Source organism: Hypanus sabinus, chromosome 8 (genome assembly GCF_030144855.1).
Source record: "Hypanus sabinus isolate sHypSab1 chromosome 8, sHypSab1.hap1, whole genome shotgun sequence".
In the NCBI taxonomy this organism is placed as follows: domain Eukaryota; kingdom Metazoa; phylum Chordata; class Chondrichthyes; order Myliobatiformes; family Dasyatidae; genus Hypanus; species Hypanus sabinus.
The window spans coordinates 171472891-171491188 of NC_082713.1; the positions used below are offsets into that span (position 1 = coordinate 171472891).

General features: G+C 47.0%; 1 protein-coding gene across 3 annotated transcripts in view; it reads right to left on the reverse strand.

The window, feature by feature from the left end:
* The window catches only part of LOC132398728 (plakophilin-2-like), a 60847-nt gene that overhangs the window by 42042 nt on the left and 507 nt on the right, over nt 1–18298 (reverse strand). For 2 of the 3 annotated variants that reach the window (XM_059978568.1, XM_059978569.1), the window contains exons 2-4: nt 14407–14516; nt 8963–9729; nt 5187–5606 (exon numbers count right to left, since the gene is read on the reverse strand). In XM_059978568.1, coding sequence (XP_059834551.1) covers nt 5187–5606; nt 8963–9729; nt 14407–14516 — 1297 coding nt within the window. The remainder of the gene's footprint in view (nt 1–5186; nt 5607–8962; nt 9730–14406; nt 14517–18298) is intronic. The other variant, XM_059978570.1, reaches the window with a different exon arrangement.

An 18298-nucleotide genomic window follows, 5' to 3' on the forward strand; every position in this document is an offset into this window, starting at 1 on the left:
ACCTCTGGCTATCAGGTATGTTGCTAATGTCTTCCACTGTGAAGACTGATGCAAAATACTCACTTAGTTCCTCTGCCATCTCTTTGTTACCCATTATAATTTCTCCAGCATTCTTTTCAATAGGTCCTATATCTACCCATGTCACTCTTTTACTCTTCATGTATTTTAAAAAAACTTAGTGTCCTTTTTTATGTTAATTGCCAATTTCCTTTCATAATTCATCTTTTCTTTCCTAATGACTTTCTTGGTTTCCTTCTGTAAATTTTTAAAATTCGTCCAGTCCTCAGTTTTCCCACTAATTTTTGCTTCCTTGTACACTGCCTCTATTGCTTTTATTTTAGCCTTAACTTCTCTCGTTAGCCACATTTGTGTCATTTTTCCTTTTATGATTTTCTTTTTTCTTGGAATATACCTTTCCTGCACTCTCCTTTTTTCTTGTAGGAATTTCATCCAATTCTGCTCTACTGTCCCTCCATTTAGCTTACTTTTCCAATCAACTTGGGCCAGTTCCTCTCTCATACCACTGTAATTTCCTTTGTTCCACTGAAATATTGATACACCTGATACCAGCTTCTCCTTTTCAGATTTGAAACTGAACTTGATCATATTATGATCACTGCTTCCAAGGGGTTCCATTACCTCTAGCTCCCTAAACACCTCAGGCTTATTACACAGCACCCAATCCAAATCTTCTGACAGCTTGCCCCATATCCTAGTGGAACACAGCAGGCCAGGCAGCATCTATAGGGAGAAGCACTGTCGACATTTCGGGCCGAGACTCAGTCCTGACGAAGGGTCTCGGACCGAAACGTCGACAGCGTTTCTCCTTATAGATGCTGCCTGGCCTGCTGCGTTCCACCAGCATTTTGTGTGTGTTGCTTGAATTTCCAGCATCTGCAGATTTCCTCATGTTTGCCCCATATTCTGACCACTATCTGTGTGGAAAACCATTCCACATCCTTGGGCAGCTTGTTCCATATCCCAGCCATTCACTGGGTGGAAAAGTTGCCTCTCAGGTTCCCATTAAATCTCTCCTTTCTCACAGTAAACCTGTGCCATCCAGTTCTTGATTTTCCCAACTGAAGGAAAAGAGTTGTGTTTATTCACCCTATCTATGGTCCTCATGATTTTATACACATTTCCGAGATAACCCCCAAAACTGCAATCTCCCAAGGAGAAAAGACCCATGCTGCCCAACTTCCTTCTATAACTCAGTCCCTCAAATCCTAGCAGCATCCTCATAAACCTCCTCTGCACTCTTTACCGATTAATGGCATCTTTCCTATAGTAGGGTGGCCGAAACAGAGCAAGATATTCCAAATACTGCCCCACTAATGTCTTGTACGAAGCATCATTCAAACATCTATACAGAAGATTCCTGCTATAGTGGCCACTGAGTTATCTGCATCATTCCCATATGGTTTCTGATATTCCTGGTCCATCCTTTTGTAAGTTAACAGCCTCAGGTACCGTTCCATAGAACATATTACAGCACATAATGTTGTGCCATCCTATTATTCTAAGATCAATCAAACCTTTCTCTCCTACATAGCCTTTCATATTTCTTTCATCATGTGCCTATCTACGAGTCTCTTAAATGTCCTTAATGTAACTACCACCACCCCTGGGCAGGGCATTCCACACACCCACTGCTCCCTGTGTTAAAAACAATCTCCCTACACTTTCTTCCAATCACCTTAAAAATACACCCTCCATTCCTCACACTGCTAAGAATCCTGCCATTAACCCTGTATGCAGGCTTCAGATTTCAGCTTCCAAAGTGAATCACTTCGCACTTTCTCAGACTGAGCACCATCTGCCATTTCTCCCCAGATCTGCATCCTGCCAATGTCCTGCTGAAACCTTCAGCAACCTTCGCTGGGGAAAGACCACCTGCCCAGTCCTCTTCCTGCATTTCAATCTCCATTGGATAAAGGTTTTCAGCTTAGATCTTGGGAATTATCAGCAGCACATTGGGAATCTTAGAATTCAAGGGTGTCCCTTGAGAACAAGATGAGGAGGAATTTCTTCTGTCACAGGGTGGTGAGTCTGCAGAATTCATTGCCACAGATAGCTGTAGAGGCCAAGCCAGGAGGTATATTAAAATGCAGATTGATTAGTAATGGCATCGAAGTTTATGGGGAGAAGGCAGGAGGGTGGGGTTGAAAGGGATAATAAATCAGTCATGGCAGAATGGCGGAACAGTCTCAATGCACTGAATGGCCCAATTCTGCTCCTATCTCTTCAGGTCTGAAGTAACTTACTACAATCAAGGAGTTACACATGGATGGTGCTAGCAACTCCCACTACAGTTCACTCATTGCTGTTGGAAGTACAAGATCACATCAGGAGGATTTAGAAAGATTAACATTGGTCTGAGTTCTACCTATCCTGGTTATTTCATTATTGTCATTTTACATCTCATCTTGCACAACCTCAGATTGGACTACAAACCTTTGCACTCATTTTTGTATTTATTATTCCTTAACACTATGAAGACAAAGGGACTGATTGAGGACTTCAAGAAGGGGAAGTCACACCAGTCCTTGTCAAAGGGTCAGCAGTGGAAAGGGTGAGCACTTTCAAATTCCTTAATCTGAAGTTCTATCCTGGCCCAACATATTGATGCAATTATTAAGAAGGCATGCCAGCAGCTATATTTCATTAAGAGCTTGAGGAGATTTGCTTTGTCACCAAAGGCTTTAGCAAATATCTACAGATGTGTAAGGAAAACCAAAATCAGAATCTTCAACTCAGAATGTTAAGACAGCGTTCTGATGTGGCTCTGAAACCGTGGGAACAACAAAAAAAGACACAACAATACTGCAGGCTTTCACCAACCAGGGCCTGAGAGGGATCCTACACCTCAGGTAGACTGATAAAATAACCTACCAGACAGCATGGGAAAAGACCAGGCGGGAGTAAATTGAGATCCAAATTACTAATGGAAATGGAGGTGAATTGGCCACACCTTGAGGAAGCCTACCAACAACATCACCAGGCAGACAACAAAATGGAACCCCAAGGAAAGAGGAAAATGATGGACATCCTAAGTACACATGGAGAGAGACGTCGAGGCTGAAGTCAAACAGTGGGGGACACTCCTGGTCCACCCTTGAGAAACTGGCTCAGATCAGAGTATGATGGGGAGGGGTCATCATCGATGGTCTGGGCTCCATTGGGAACTAATGGCCTAAGAAGACCGTGACCACGAAGGACAATCTAATGGACCCCAGCATCGAGAATATTTTCAATAGGTGATGATGGCAGCATCCATCATTAAGGACCCTCATCATCCGGGACATTCCCGCTTCTCATTACTACCAGAGAGGAGGCACAGGAGCCTGAGGACACACACTCAACATTTCAGGAACAGCCTCTTCCCCTCTGCGCCATCAGGTTTCTGAATCTCACTACTTCTGCTTTCTTTTTATACTACTAATTTATTTATAAATATATATTTCTCTATGTAATTTATAGCATGGTTTATATAGTACACCGAATTGCTGTTGCAAAGCAACAAATTTCACAACAGATGTCAGTGATAATAAACCTGATTCTGACTCTGATAATCTAGATACTGTTTACTCTGTAAACTTCATGAAAACAAGAAATGTATTGGCACCCTTATGTATCTGACAAAAACTGATCTAATCTGCAGGTCATACAAGTTACAGATGGGAAATCTGCTCCCTGGAGCAGTCTGTGAATAGCTTTGAGGTTCCTTAGACTAGATATTTGCTTCTGGGTTTTAAAAATTAAATGTAATTTCCCAGCTGACATGGAAGTCTCTGGATCATTTGTCACTGTTTCTAATCCATTGCCCAGAGACAGGAACAGTTCCCATAACCTGGCCTCCTTCAGTCCATAAATCTCCACGATCACATGGCCACCCCACCCCTGGTGCACCTGTCAGAACAACCAGGCAGTCAGTTGCAGATCAGAACAGTGACCAGCTACCTCCATTTCACACTCCAGGGGATGGGAAGAAAGCTTGCCCAAACACAAGTTTAACTAAATCAATACCGGGGATGCTGTGAAGCACAGGCAGCATATGGGGTGAGAAACAGGGGTAACATTCCAGTTAATGACCTGTCAGATGAATCAGACATTTACTTCAGAGGCAGAGGAAGTGGACGGCTGCTAGAATAAGAAAAGAGTTTTCAGTTTTTAAATTCAGATTTGGAGGATTGTGTGCTGTTCTGGTCACCTACTTACAGGAAAGACAGCAATAAGATTGAGAGTGCAGAGAAAATTTATAAGGATGTTGTCAGGACTTGATGGCTTGAGTTAGAGAAAGACTGAATAGGTTAAGACTTTATTCCCTAGTGTGTAGGAGAGAGAGTGTGGAATGAGCTGCCAGCAGAAGTGGCTTAAGAGAAATTCGGATTGGTACAGGGATGGCAGTGGTATGGTCTGAGTGCAGGTTAATGGGACGAGGCAAATTAATGGTTCAGCTTCAAGTAGATGGGCCAAAAGGACGTGTTTCTGTGCTGTAGTGATCTGTTATTTCCATTTAACCCTCTTTGTAGCAGAGCCAAGCTACAGAGCTCAAATGACAGAACGCCATCGACTGCTAGCCAGCAAGGACACACAGGGCCGAGTGGCCTCCGTGGTAAAGCTCTAGGACTACACTGAGTACATCTTCAAGAGGCAGTGTCCATCATCCAGGACATGCCCTCTTCTCATTGCTACCATCACCCAGGACATGCCCTCTTCTCATTGCTACCATCACCCAGGACATGCCCTCTTCTCATTGTTACCATCACCCAGGACATGCCCTCTTCTCATTGTTACCATCACCCAGGACATGCCCTCTTCTCATTGTTACCATCATCTAGGCCATGCCCTCTTCTCATTGCTACCATCATCCAGGACGTGCCCCCTTCTCATTGCTACCATCATCCAGGACATTCCCTCTTCTCATTGCTACCATCACCCAGGACGTGCCCTCTTCTCATTGTTACTATCACCCAGGACATGCCCTCTTGTCATTGCCTACAGACATGGGCCCTAAGATGATATCAAGGAATTCCTAGACATGCATGTGGGTGACAAAGAAATGGAGGGGTCTGCAGGACGGAAGGGTGAGATTGATGTTAAGAGTAGGGTATGAGGTTGGCACAACATCATGGGCCGAAGGGCCGAAGGCCTGTACTGTTCTGCGACAATAACTTCAACCTTACCTTGCCGAAGCACTGGGCTGCGCCTCTTGCGATTCGTGGTCCTCTCGAGAGGCCAAGGTACTACTGATGCTCTGGGCTTGAAGTGGGGAAGCCTCCGGTAGAACTAACCCCTGGGTGACTGCACCAGCGTCAGCAGTGGCGTTGCTAGTCTGGACTGACTCTTGGTTCCAGTTGTATCTGCACACCACAGGCTCCAGCCTGCTCTGTGAGTCTTCGCCATTACTCAGTGACACCCCTTGAAGCTGCTGCCCCAAGGAGCTGCTCTGGTGCCTCCTGACGGTGCTGGACTTGGTTTGGAAGACCCTGGAGTGCTGTCCTACGATGCAGTCCATGGGGAAATCATGAAGGAAAACACTGTCAGGGGATGAAGGCTCCTCAGGCACCGGTCTGACCTGCCACTGGGCCGGCTGGGACAGAGACCTGCGGATCAGAGGTGGAATGCGAAAGCTGAAGGTTTCTGACTGCGGGTACCTGGAGGAGTGCTACGAGGAAAAACGAGTGCCACGCTGCCGACAGCTCACCGCCCGGATTCTCTCACTGGGCCTCTCGCTGCGATAGCTGGGTCCCCTCCGCAGCCAATTGCGCACCACGACAGGGCTGTCGTCAACAGCATCATCCAGGACATGCCCTCTTCTCATTGCTACCATCACCCAGGACATGCCCTCTTCTCATTGCTACCATCACCCAGGACGTGCCCTCTTCTCATTGTTACCATCACCCAGGACATGCCCTCTTCTCATTGTTACCATCACCCAGGACATGCCCCCTTCTCATTGTTACCATCACCCAGGACATGCCCTCTTCTCATTGCTACCATCACCCAGGACGTGCCCTCTTCTCATTGTTACCATCACCCAGGACATGCCCTCTTCTCATTGTTACCATCACCCAGGACATGCCCCCTTCTCATTGTTACCATCACCCAGGACATGCCCTCTTCTCATTGTTACCATCACCCAGGACATGCCCTCTTCTCACTGTTACCATCACCCAGGACATGCCCTCTTCTCATTGCTACCATCATCCAGGACATGCCCTCTTCTCATTGTTACTATCATCTAGACCAGGGGTCGGCAACGTTTACCACTGAGAGAGCCATATGGACCCATTTCCCACAGAAAAGAAAACACTGGGAGCCACAAAACCCGTTTGACATTTAAAATGAAATAACACTGCATACAATGGTTTTTTTGCCTTTATGCTATGTATAAACAAACTATAATGTGTTGCATTTATGAAATTGATGAACTCCTGCAGAGAAAACGAAATTACATTTCTGCATGCAACAAAATCATTTTGAACTCCGAAAAAAAGACGTTGGGATGCAGGTTACTCCATAGGTAGCCTACCTTGGATCGAAGAATTAAAAGAAAGCGCGCACTGGCAGGTGTCAGGCATTGGCAGTCGTGATGTATATTAATAGCGATAAAAAACACGTTGTAGCGGTGTAGCGCTACACGCAGCGCTAAAATAAAGACTCTGCAGTCAAAGTTAACTTTATTCGAACTAAACAGCCTTGATTTAAAGCCACCCTCAACCCGTCCCCGTGGGCACAGATGCTCCAAAAGACACGTACTCACAAACCCCCGTAGGCTATCTCCCTTAGCTAGAACGGTGGCTAATTGTGAGCCGGTTCGGATGTGCCAGGAAATGGGGTCACCATAACGTTTTTAGATTGTACAAGATCACCATAATCTTCAAATTTCGAATTACATTTCAAAAACTAACAAACTACGGGGAGCCGCAGCACAGAGATCAAAGAGCCGCGGGTTGCCGACCCTTGATCCAGGACATGCCCTCTTCTCATTGCTACCATCACACAGGACATGCCCTCTTCTCATTGTTACTATCACCCAGGACGTGCCCCCTTCTCATTGTTACCATCACCCAGGACTTGCCCTCTTCTCATTGTTACCATCACCCAGGACATGCCCCCTTCTCATTGTTACCATCACCCAGGACTTGCCCTCTTCTCATTGTTACCATCACCCAGGACATGCCCCCTTCTCATTGCTACCATCACCCAGGACATGCCCTCTTCTCATTGTTACCATCATCTAGGCCATGCCCTCTTCTCATTGTTACCATCACCCAGGACTTGCCCTCTTCTCATTGTTACCATCACCCAGGACGTGCCCTCTTCTCATTGCTACCATCACCCAGGACATGCCCCCTTCTCATTGTTACCATCACCCAGGACGTGCCCCCTTCTCATTGTTACCATCACCCAGGACGTGCCCTCTTCTCATTGCTACCATCACCCAGGACTTGCCCTCTTCTCATTGTTACCATCACCCAGGACGTGCCCTCTTCTCATTGTTACCATCACCCAGGACGTGCCCTCTTCTCATTGCTACCATCACCCAGGACTTGCCCTCTTCTCATTGTTACCATCACCCAGGACATGCCCTCTTCTCATTGCTACCATCACCCAGGACGTGCCCCCTTCTCATTGCTACCATCACCCAGGACATGCCCTCTTCTCATTGGTACCATCACCCAGGACATGCCCTCTTCTCATTGTTACCATCACCCAGGATGTGCCCTCTTCTCATTGCTACCATCACCCAGGACATGCCCTCTTCTCATTGTTACCATCACCCAGGACATGCCCTCTTCTCATTGTTACCATCATCTAGGACATGCCCTCTTCTCATTGCTACCATCATCCAGGACGTGCCCCCTTCTCATTGTTTCCATCACCCAGGACATGCCCTCTTCTCATTGCTACCATCACCCAGGACATGCCCTCTTCTCATTGTTACCATCATCTACGCCATGCCCTCTTCTCATTGTTACCATCACCCAGGACATGCCCTCTTCTCATTGCTACCATCACCCAGGACATGCCCTCTTCTCATTGTTACCATCATCTAGGCCATGCCCTCTTCTCATTGTTACCATCAGGGAGGAGGTACAGGAGCCTGAAGCCACACACTCTACAATTAAAGAACAGCTTCTTTCCCTCTGCCATCAAATTTCTAAATGGTCCATGAATGCAATAATGCTACCATATTATTTCTTTTTGGGGCATTATTTATTTAATTTATAGCAATTTTATGGCTTTGCTCTGCAGTGCTGCCACAAAACACTATATTTCATGTCATACAAATCAGTGATGATAAACCTGAGTCTGATTCTGACTCAGTCAACACCAGTTCTCCAAAATAACTGGGCTTTCAATATTAATTGCTTGCTTAATTATTATTATTATTATTATTTATTTCATTTTGCATTTACACGGTTTGTTGTCCTTTGCACACTGGTTGAACACCCAGAGTACAGTCTTTCATTGATTCTGTTATGGTTATTATTCTATTATGGATTTATTGAGTATGCCTGCAAGAAAATGATTCTCAGGGCTGTATATGGTGACATATATGTACTTTGATAGGCACTTGGACCCCAAAGTCCTTCTTGTCCCTCTTTGAGCACAGCACTCAGGTAATACTCCAGTTACAGCCTAACCAAAACTTACTACGGGTGTAACATCACTTCCTGTCTATTTCACCCCCCACCCCCTCCACAAGCATGTCATATGCCTTTCTCGACCGTCCTGTTTACATGTGCAGTCACTCTCGGGAGATACAGACATGGGCCCTAAGATGATATCAAGGAATTCCTAGACATGCATGTGGGTGACAAAGAAATGGAGGGGTCTGCAGGACGGAAGGGTGAGATTGATGTTAAGAGTAGGGTATGAGGTTGGCACAACATCATGGGCCGAAGGGCCTGTACTGTCTTGTACTGTTCTGCGACAATAACTTCAACCTTACCTTGCCGAAGCACTGGGCTGCGCCTCTTGCGTTTCGTGGTCCTCTCGAGAGGCCAAGGTACTACTGATGCTCTGGGCTTGAAGTGGGGAAGCCTCCGGTAGAACTAACCCCTGGGTGACTGCACCAGTGTCAGCAGTGGCGTTGCTAGTCTGGACTGACTCTTGGTTCCAGTTGTATCTGCACACCACAGGCTCCGGCCTGCTCTGTGAGTCTTCGCCATTACTCAGTGACACCCCCTGAAGCTGCTGCCCCAAGGAGCTGCTCTGGTGCCTCCTGACGGTGCTGGACTTGGTTTGGAAGACCCTGGAGTGCTGTTGTACGATGCAGTCCATGGGGAAATCATGAAGGAAAACACTGTCAGGAGATGAAGGCTCCTCAGGCACCGGTCTGACCTGCCACTGGGCCGGCTGGGACAGAGACCTGCGGATCAGAGGTGGAATGCGAAAGCTGAAGGTTTCTGACTGCGGGTACCTGGAGGAGTGCCACGAGGAAAACCTGGCATTGCCCGCCCAGCCGGCAGAGCCGCGCTGCCGACAGCTCACCGCCCGGATTCTCTCACTGGGCCTCTCGCTGCGATAGCTGGGTCCCCTCCGCAGCCAATTGCGCACCACGACAGGGCTGTCGTCAACAGCAACCTCAATCCTGTAGGAAGGTTTGGTGGCATGACTCTGCAGGCCTTGGGACTGGAACCTCCTCGTCTCGGAGGAGAACTGAAGGGCTTGCCTGGTCTGACCTGGCTTTGCTCCGTATCTCACAGATTGCTGGTGCTGTCAGAGAAAGAGGAAACTTGTCTCACTACTGGAATCAGAATCAGAATTGGTTTAATATTGTCACATGTACTGAGGTACAGTGAAAAGTATGTCGCATACTTTAACGCATAGTGCATTGAGGTGAACACGGTAAAATAATAACAGAATGCAGAATAAGGTGTACAGCTACAGAGAAAGTGCAGTGCAGGTAAACAATAGGTGCAAGGTTATAACGAGGTAGATTGTGAGGTCAAGGGTTGATCTTATCATCCTAAGGAACCAATCAATAGTCTAACAATGACAGGGTAGGTTTGGTCTGGTCTGGGGTCTCCACACACTTTCACTCCTGAGTTAGACCCAGGCCCACAGGCCCTCGGTGAATATTACCTGGTCAGGGTTCATCCTGACAGACTGTATAACAAGTTAATCTGAGATAGCGGGATGTTGTTCTGCCTGGTTACGGTGGGCTTTGCTGGCAGACTCAGTTCGAGTGAAATTAATTTCCAATGACCTCCAATAACTTGGTCCTTGTAATCGTAGCTCTGATATCTGTGCTTAAACCACTAAAGACCTTGACATCAGACTATTGTTTAATGTACTGATGTAATGCAGAGGCTTTATAAGACATTGGTCAGACTTGGAGTATTTGTGAGCCATTTTGGGCCCCTTATCTGAGAAAAGATGTGCTGGCATTGGAGAGGGTCCAGATGAGGTTCTTGAAAATGATTCCAGGAAAGAAAGGATTAACGTATGAGGAGTGTTTGATCTCTCTGGGCCTGTACTCGCTGGAGTTTCGAAGAATGAGGGAAATCTCATTGAAATCTATTGAATGTTGAAAGGCCTTGATGGAGTGGATGTGAGGGATGTTTCCTGAGGTGGGGGAGTCTAGGACCAGAGGACACAGATAGAGTGGATGTGGAGAGGATGTTTCCTATAGTGGGGAGTCTAGGACCAGAGGACACAGATAGAGTGGATGTGGAGAGGATGTTTCCTATAGTGGGGGAGTCTAGGACCAGAGGACCCAGATAGAGTGGATGTGGAGAGGATGTTTCCTATAGTGGGGAGTCTAGGACCACAGATAGAGTGGATGTGGAGAGGATGTTTCCTATAGTGGGGGAGTCTAGGACCAGAGGACACAGATAGAGTGGATGTGGAGAGGATGTTTCCTATAGTGGGGAGAGTCTAGGACCAGAGGACACAGATAGAGTGGATGTGGAGAGGATGTTTCCTATAGTGGGGGAGTCTAGGACCAGAGGACCCAGACAGAGTGGATGTGGAGAGGATGTTTCCTGAGGTGGGGCAGTCTAAGAGCAGCAGACGCAACCTCAGAGTTGAGGGACGTTTACTTAGAACAGAGATGGGAAAGAATTTCTTTACCCCAGAGGGTGGTGAATCTTTGGAATTCATTGTCACCTTTACAACTCCTCCCTCGGAGTGTCAGACACCCTGAGCCAATAGGCTGGTCCTGGACTTATTTCCACTTGGAATAATTTAGGTATTATTATTATTTAATTATTTATGATTTTATATTGCTATATTTCTTCACTATTCTTGGTTGGTGCGGCTGTAACGAAACCCAGGTTCCCTCGGGATCAATAAAGTATGTCTGTCTGTCTTTGGATGTGGAGGCCAAGTCATTGAATATGTTTAAAGCAGGGGTTGATGACTTCTTGATTTTTTGGGGCATCTGAACTTACAAGGAGAGGCAGGAGAATAGGGTTGTGAGGGATAATAAATCAGTCAAGATGGAATAGCTGAGCAGACTCAATGGGCCAAATGGTATAATTCAGCTCCTATGTCTTATGGTTATAAACCCAGAGCTGGGTATACACGAAAACCCTCAAACTCTGGGCTGCAGCCTAGGACTTTGCCTCACCATCCCAGCTGCTGGTGTGGACCGTCATCCAAAACAAACACATTGAGAGCTGGGGGAGCCTGAGGCACATGACTGTCACTTTGTTGGCTCAAGTACAACTCCCACCTTACTCACGTTGCAGTACTTGTCCTCGGGGCTCTCCTCTGTCCTGTGTTGTAACAAGTTAAATCAGTACTCTGACTCATTCTGAGAGGCTCCACATGCTCTCAGTTTCACAACCCTACACTTTTGTACATGAAGCAATTTGATACCAGATTGTATGGTCACAGAATCTCCCCAGCTCGCCAGGGATGCAGGCTTGCAAAAAGACACCTGTACCTCAGCAGGCATCTGAGTCACCTTCATCTTATTTATTTATAGTTACAATCAGTTGTGCCTGCCAGCAACCCACTGATTGCTAATCACAGCCTAATCACAGGACAAATTAAGCTACCAACCGGTATGCATTTGGACTCTGGGTGGAAACCCATGTGCATAAGGGAAAGAACAAACACCCTTGCTCACAGAGGGTGTTGGAACTGAACTCTGAACTCCTGTGGCCCAAGATGCTCTACCATTACTCCGGTGGGCAATGGGAATATTGAACACTTATGTTCCTCTGTATGGGTAGTGAGGTGGAGGAGCACCTCTACAAAAGGAGCTGTAAGATGCTCCTTCCCTCTGCTGGCCTGCAGGTCACCCTTGGGCAAGGTGTAGCACATACTTAGCTCCCCAGTCAGGGTCACATGAAGCCCTGAGAGCAGGTGGTGTGGTGGATGGTCATACGAGCAATTGGTACAGATCACAAGTCCTGGTTCTGCGACCACTGACACCAGGCAGACAATCTCTGAAGAGTATTGATAATGGCTGGGGTCACCCGTCTTGTAAAGACACTGCCCAGAAGAAGATAATTGCAAACCCCTCCTGTAGAAGAATTTGCCAAGAACGATCATGGTGATGGAAAGACTGTAATCACCCACGCCATATGATACAACATGAAACAACTGAACATTCCTCTGTACCGGTAATTTTGGCACTAAACAAACACAGGTTCAATGGTAAACAGGAGCAGTTCTACAGGTCCTGCAAATCCAGAACAACACACACAAAATGCCGAAGGAGCTCAACAGGTCGGGCAGCATCGATGGAAATGAATAAGCAGTTGACATTTAGAGAAAGTGGGAGGAACAGAAAGAGGAATTGTTGAGGGTGAGGGTCAGTTCTAGCAGAGGGAGGAGGATAGTGGTGGACGTGAACTGGTCGGGTCTGATGAAATGAAAGCAGTAAGCTTCTTCATCTTGGAGCTCGGCCAAATGCTGGAACTCAATCCACTCCTGAGGGAGTGCTGCACTAAAGGTGCCGTGGTTAAGCCTGTCTGTAAGAGGAGAGATGAAACATGCTGGGATCTTGTGTGCACAAGTTATCGCCTAAGCCGTGTCATAACGAGTGTCAGTGTCCTCCGCCAAAGGGATGATTGCGTTCTCCATCCCACACTCCACATGTTCACTGTACTAGAAGGGCAGGCAGTCTCTACAGATGCAGAGTTAAGAGAGTGAAGTTTATTATTCGGCATACCACACCAGGATGAGGCCCCTCACCCCTTAAACCAGTCCTGTAATAACCAGAGATCATGTCTTCCTTCCAATCAAGGTAACTGTTCTGCAGAGGTTGGTACCAGAACCACTGCTTTTGATGGATTTGTGAAATTGATGCGATTTGTGGCCAAGTTTACAGAAGGTACAAAGATAGGAAGAGGGGCAGGTAGTGCTGAGGAAGCAGGGAGTCTGCAGAAGGACTGGGACAGACTGGGAGAATGGACACAGAATGGCAGATGGAAAATAGTGTAGGGAAAGCTACGGTCATGCAGTTTGGTGGAAGGAATAAAGGAGTAAACACTACCTCACTTTAATATATATTATTTCTGTTTTTGCACAATTTTTAATCTATTCATTATATGTATACTGTAATTGATTATTTTAATTATTTGTTTATTTTTTCTTTCTTCTTCTACTATCATGTATTGCATTGAACGGCTGCTGCTAATTTCACGACACATGCCGGTGATAATAAACCTGATTCTGACTATTGGGGAGAAGATTCAGAAATCAATGATATAAAGGGCTTTGGGAATCCTTGCATAGGATTCCCTAGAGGTTAACTTGCAGGTTGAGTTGGTGGTGAGGAAGGCAAGTGCAATATTAGCACTCATTTGGAGAGGACTAGAATATAAAAGCAAGGATGCAATGCTGAGGCTTTGTAAGGCGTTGGCCAGACCAAACGGAGTATTGTGAGCAGTTTTGGGCCTCTTATCTAGGAAGGGACGTGCTGGCATTGGAGAAGGTCCTGAAGAAGTTTGTGAGGACGATCCCATGATTGAGGAGCGTTTGATGGTTCTGAACCTGTACTCACTGGATTTTAGCTGAATGAGAGGAGAGGGAGGATCTCATTGAAGCCTATCGAGTATTGAAAGGCCTAGATTGAGTGGACACGGAGAAAATGTTTCCTGTACTGGGGCAGTCCAGAACCAGAGGGCACAGCCTCAGAATAGACGAACATCCTTTAGAACAGAGATGAGGAGGAACTTCTTTAACCAGAGGGTGATTCATCTATGGAATTCATGTTCACAGATGGCTGTGGAAGCCAAGTCGTGCAGTACATTTAAAGCGGAGGTTGACAGGTTCTTGGTTATTCAGGATGTCAAAGGTTATTGGGAGAAGGTAGGAGAATGGGGTTGAGAGGGAAAGTATATCAGCCATGGTGGAGCAGACTCAGTGGGCCGAATGGCCTGCTTCTGCTAATGTGACTTACATTCTTTTGGTCTTCAATAATCAGTGACATACCTTGGATGAGTTGTAGCTGCTGCCTGGCAGTGGGATGGTGAAGCAGTCGAACGTCGACGGAGTCTTGTGGTAAACAGGACCAGGGGAGAGCAGAGCTTGCTGAGGACCACCTGTAATTGAGAAAGACAGGTGAGCAACCTGGCACAGAACACTGCAAAGTGGCACGGTAGAATAGCAGTCAGTGATCCAGCTTCGATTCACCCTGCTGCTGTAAGGAATTCACCCTTAGATTTATTTGTCCTTTCACTTCCTGTCCAAGGTGGATAGGGTCTGTGAGTCTGTGATCTAGAGCTGCATTGTAACTGTTGTTCTTTATGGCAGTAGGTTCTCGCTCTCAGAACTCGCCGAGGAGCACGGCGCTTTCAATACTCCAGATGCGGCCTGGAAGATGTGCAGCCCTGTGGACAACCCAATCCCTTACCAGTGTTGCCGATTGAAGCATCGTGGGGGATTGAAACACCAAGACAGCAGTGTATGCTGCTGTTGAAAGAAGACCCTCGAATCGGGGGACTCAAATAAATAAACAACGCTGCAGATTATAACATCAAAACAGCGAGCTGTTCGTCTCCCTCTCACTTGTTGCAGGAGCACCATCTCTCTCGCTCCTTACTAGAGAGAGCCTATCTGAGATGTCCAAGTCTTGGGCCGGTCAGTAGTTTCCAATGGACCCTAGATCATGGTCCCCTTGGGGGCTCTGCTATTGCTTGTACAGTGGTGGGAGGATTGATGCTTTTTGCTAGAGTGCGGGGGGGGGGGGGGGGGGAGTTGAAGCTTTTTGCTGGAGCAAGATGGGGAGGGGTGATTCTTTTGCAGCTACTTGCTTGTGGGAGGGGGAGGGCATATTTGGGGTTCTAACATTTTCTGTCATTCATCCTTTGGGATTTTTTCTTCTCTTTCATGGATGTCTGTGAAGAGCAAGAATTCAGGCTGGAAACTGTATATATTCTCTGACATTAAATTGAACCGCATGCCACATGTACATCGAAACATTCAGTGCAACGCTCTGTTTGGGTCAAATCAAATTGGTGGAGATTCTGTAAGTGTCACTATACTCCCAGTGGCACCATAGCATGCCCACAACTCACTAACCCTGACCCTCGCCGTACGTGGGAGGAAATTGGAGCAGCCAGAGGAAACCCACGCAGTTACAGGGAGAACATTCGAATTCCTAACAGACAGTGGTGGGAATCAAACCCAATCATAATCCTGCACTCTCACTACACGACAGCGTCATCAATTTAAATTCTCCCCTTCGCCATGTGGGGCTCCTGCGGATGCACTGGTTTCTACCCACATTCCAAAGACACACAGGTTAGTAATTGTGGGAACACTATGTTGATGCCAGAAGCACAGTCACACTCACAGTCAGCCCCAGTACATCCACAAATTGTGTTGCTCATTGATGCAAATGATACATTTCACTGTACATTTGCATAGTTCAATGCTCATGTCAAAACTAATCTCTAAATCTGCTTTCTTGACACTGTCACCTATTGGTAATGGCTTGTAATTGACATTTGTACTGAGGTACACAAAGATTTTTTTGACATGCCATCTAGATACAGTACATCATCCCACACATCAGTACATGGAGGTAGTTTAAAGGAAAACAGTATGTAGAATTTAGTGTTGCAGTTACAGAGAGTGCAACTAGTGCAGGGGCCAGGGTAAGGCAGATAGAGTTTACAAGAGGTACAAGGTGATTTGGAATTGGTGCAACACAAAATGCTGCAGAAACTCAGCAGGTCAGGCAGCATCTATGAAGAGGAATGAACAGTCGATGTATGGGTCGAGACCCTTCAGGACTGGAAAGGAAGGTGAGGTGAAGCCAGAGTAAGGTGGGAAGAGAGGGAAGGATAGAGAAGAGGAGGGGATTGGATTAGAGGTGGGGTACATGGACCGTTCAGAAATCTGACGGCAGAGGGAATTGTTAGGAGTTGGTCCTCAGCCTGTTCTATCTACTGGGGGAAACTCTACTCTGCAATTCATTTCATAGCTCAAGTTTAACCTCTAAACTGAGGAGTCAGCAGAACACAACACACACATTGCACAATGTTGGCAGCTGTTTTAACAGCCGTGGGCAGTGTAGAACATAGAGCATAATACCCTTTGGCTCATGATGTTGTGCCTACCTTTTAATCTACAAACTCCAAGATCAATCTAACCTTCCCCTCCTCCATAACCCTCCATTTTTCTATCATCCAGGTGTCTATCTAAGAGTCTCATTGAAACTACTGAATGCTGAAAGGCCTCAATAGAATGGATGTGGAGAAGATGTTTCCTATGGTGGGGCATCTAGGACCAAAGGGTTCAGCCTCAGAACAGAGGGATGTCCATTTAGAACAGAGCTGAGGAGGGATTTCTTTGTCCAGAGGGTGGTGAATCTGTGGAATTCATTGCCACAGATGCCTGTGGAGGCCGAGTGATTTGGTATATTTGAAGTGGAGGTTGATAGATCCTCGATTAGTCAAGGTATCAAAGATTACAGAAGGCAGCGGGAGAATGGGGTAAAGAAGGTTAATAAATCAGCCATGCCAAAATGGCAGAGCAGACTTGATGGATTGAATAGCCTTGTTCACCTGTAGAACCGTGCAGGTGCTGATCCAGGGCCTGGTTGTTAGTCAAAATTACTAACACATCTGAGTCCTGGAATTGACAACGTCATGGCTCAAAACCCTAAATCAACATATCGTCCAGTCACCCCTCCTCCACCACATGCTGCTTGATACCTCCTGAGGGTGGTGAGAGGGTGGTACAAGCTGCCAGCAGAAGAGGTGGATGTGGGTTCGATTTCAACACTTCAGAAAAACTTGAATGAGTACATGGATGGGAAGGGTTCGGAGGGCTATGGTCCAGCTACAGGTCATTAGGACGAGACAGAGTAACAGTTCAGCACAGACTGGATGGGGCAAAAGGCCTGTTTCTGTCTCTATGACTCTGTGACCCACTATGTTCATCCAGAAGACTGTTCGTCGCCCAAGAGGATTATCACTCACCGGGGTAACCGCATCCCACCTACCTGCAGACCTGACCCAACAGGTACCAACTCCCCTTCCTGGACACATAACCAGCCCTCTCACCCAATCACCATTCAACATCTGCCCTCAACCTCCCTGTCAACCCTCCATGGACAATTCATCCCTGCCTACCTGTCCACCTCGCCCCCAGGTTACCTATCAACCTGACCCCAGTTACCTGAATGCCCCTCCACAGGATACATGTCCACACCTCCCCTAGTTATCTACCTGCGCCTGCCCCAGGGTTAACTACCCACCTGTCTAAACCACCACCACCTGTTTGACAGTTACCTGACCATCTATTTGCAGGGTACCTGTCTGCTCTTAAGCAGGTTACCTGTTAATCTGTCCACTCATCCCCCATTACCTGCTCCTACTGTCTTGATGATGTGTCCAAGGATCTGACTCTCATCTGGTTACCTGCTGTCCCTTCCTCTCACATGTTACCTGCCTCCAGTTACCTATCCTCCCTTTCCCTCCCTACCCCCCTCAGTTGCATGTTCTAGTTATCTGCACCCTGTTACCTACTGACCAGTTCTGGGACCCGACTCCCTCAGGTTTAGTCATGGGCTACTTGCTCTCCCCTTCCATCCACTGGGTTACCTGCTCTCCCCGCCCCATTATAGACTCTTTCATTCTCCAATTACCTGCTCTCCCTTCCCTGGTTACCTACCCTCCACTCTCCTCCCCAGTGACCCGCTTCGTCTGCCCCATTACCTGCTGTTCCCATTACAGGATCTCCTCTCCACCAGGTACTAGTGCCCGGTTGCCTGACCTCCCCTTCCCCAGTTACCTACCCTCCCTTTCCATGGTTACTGGCTCTCCTCTGCCCTCCCCCAATTACCTGCCCTCCCCCAATTACCTGTCCTCCCCTC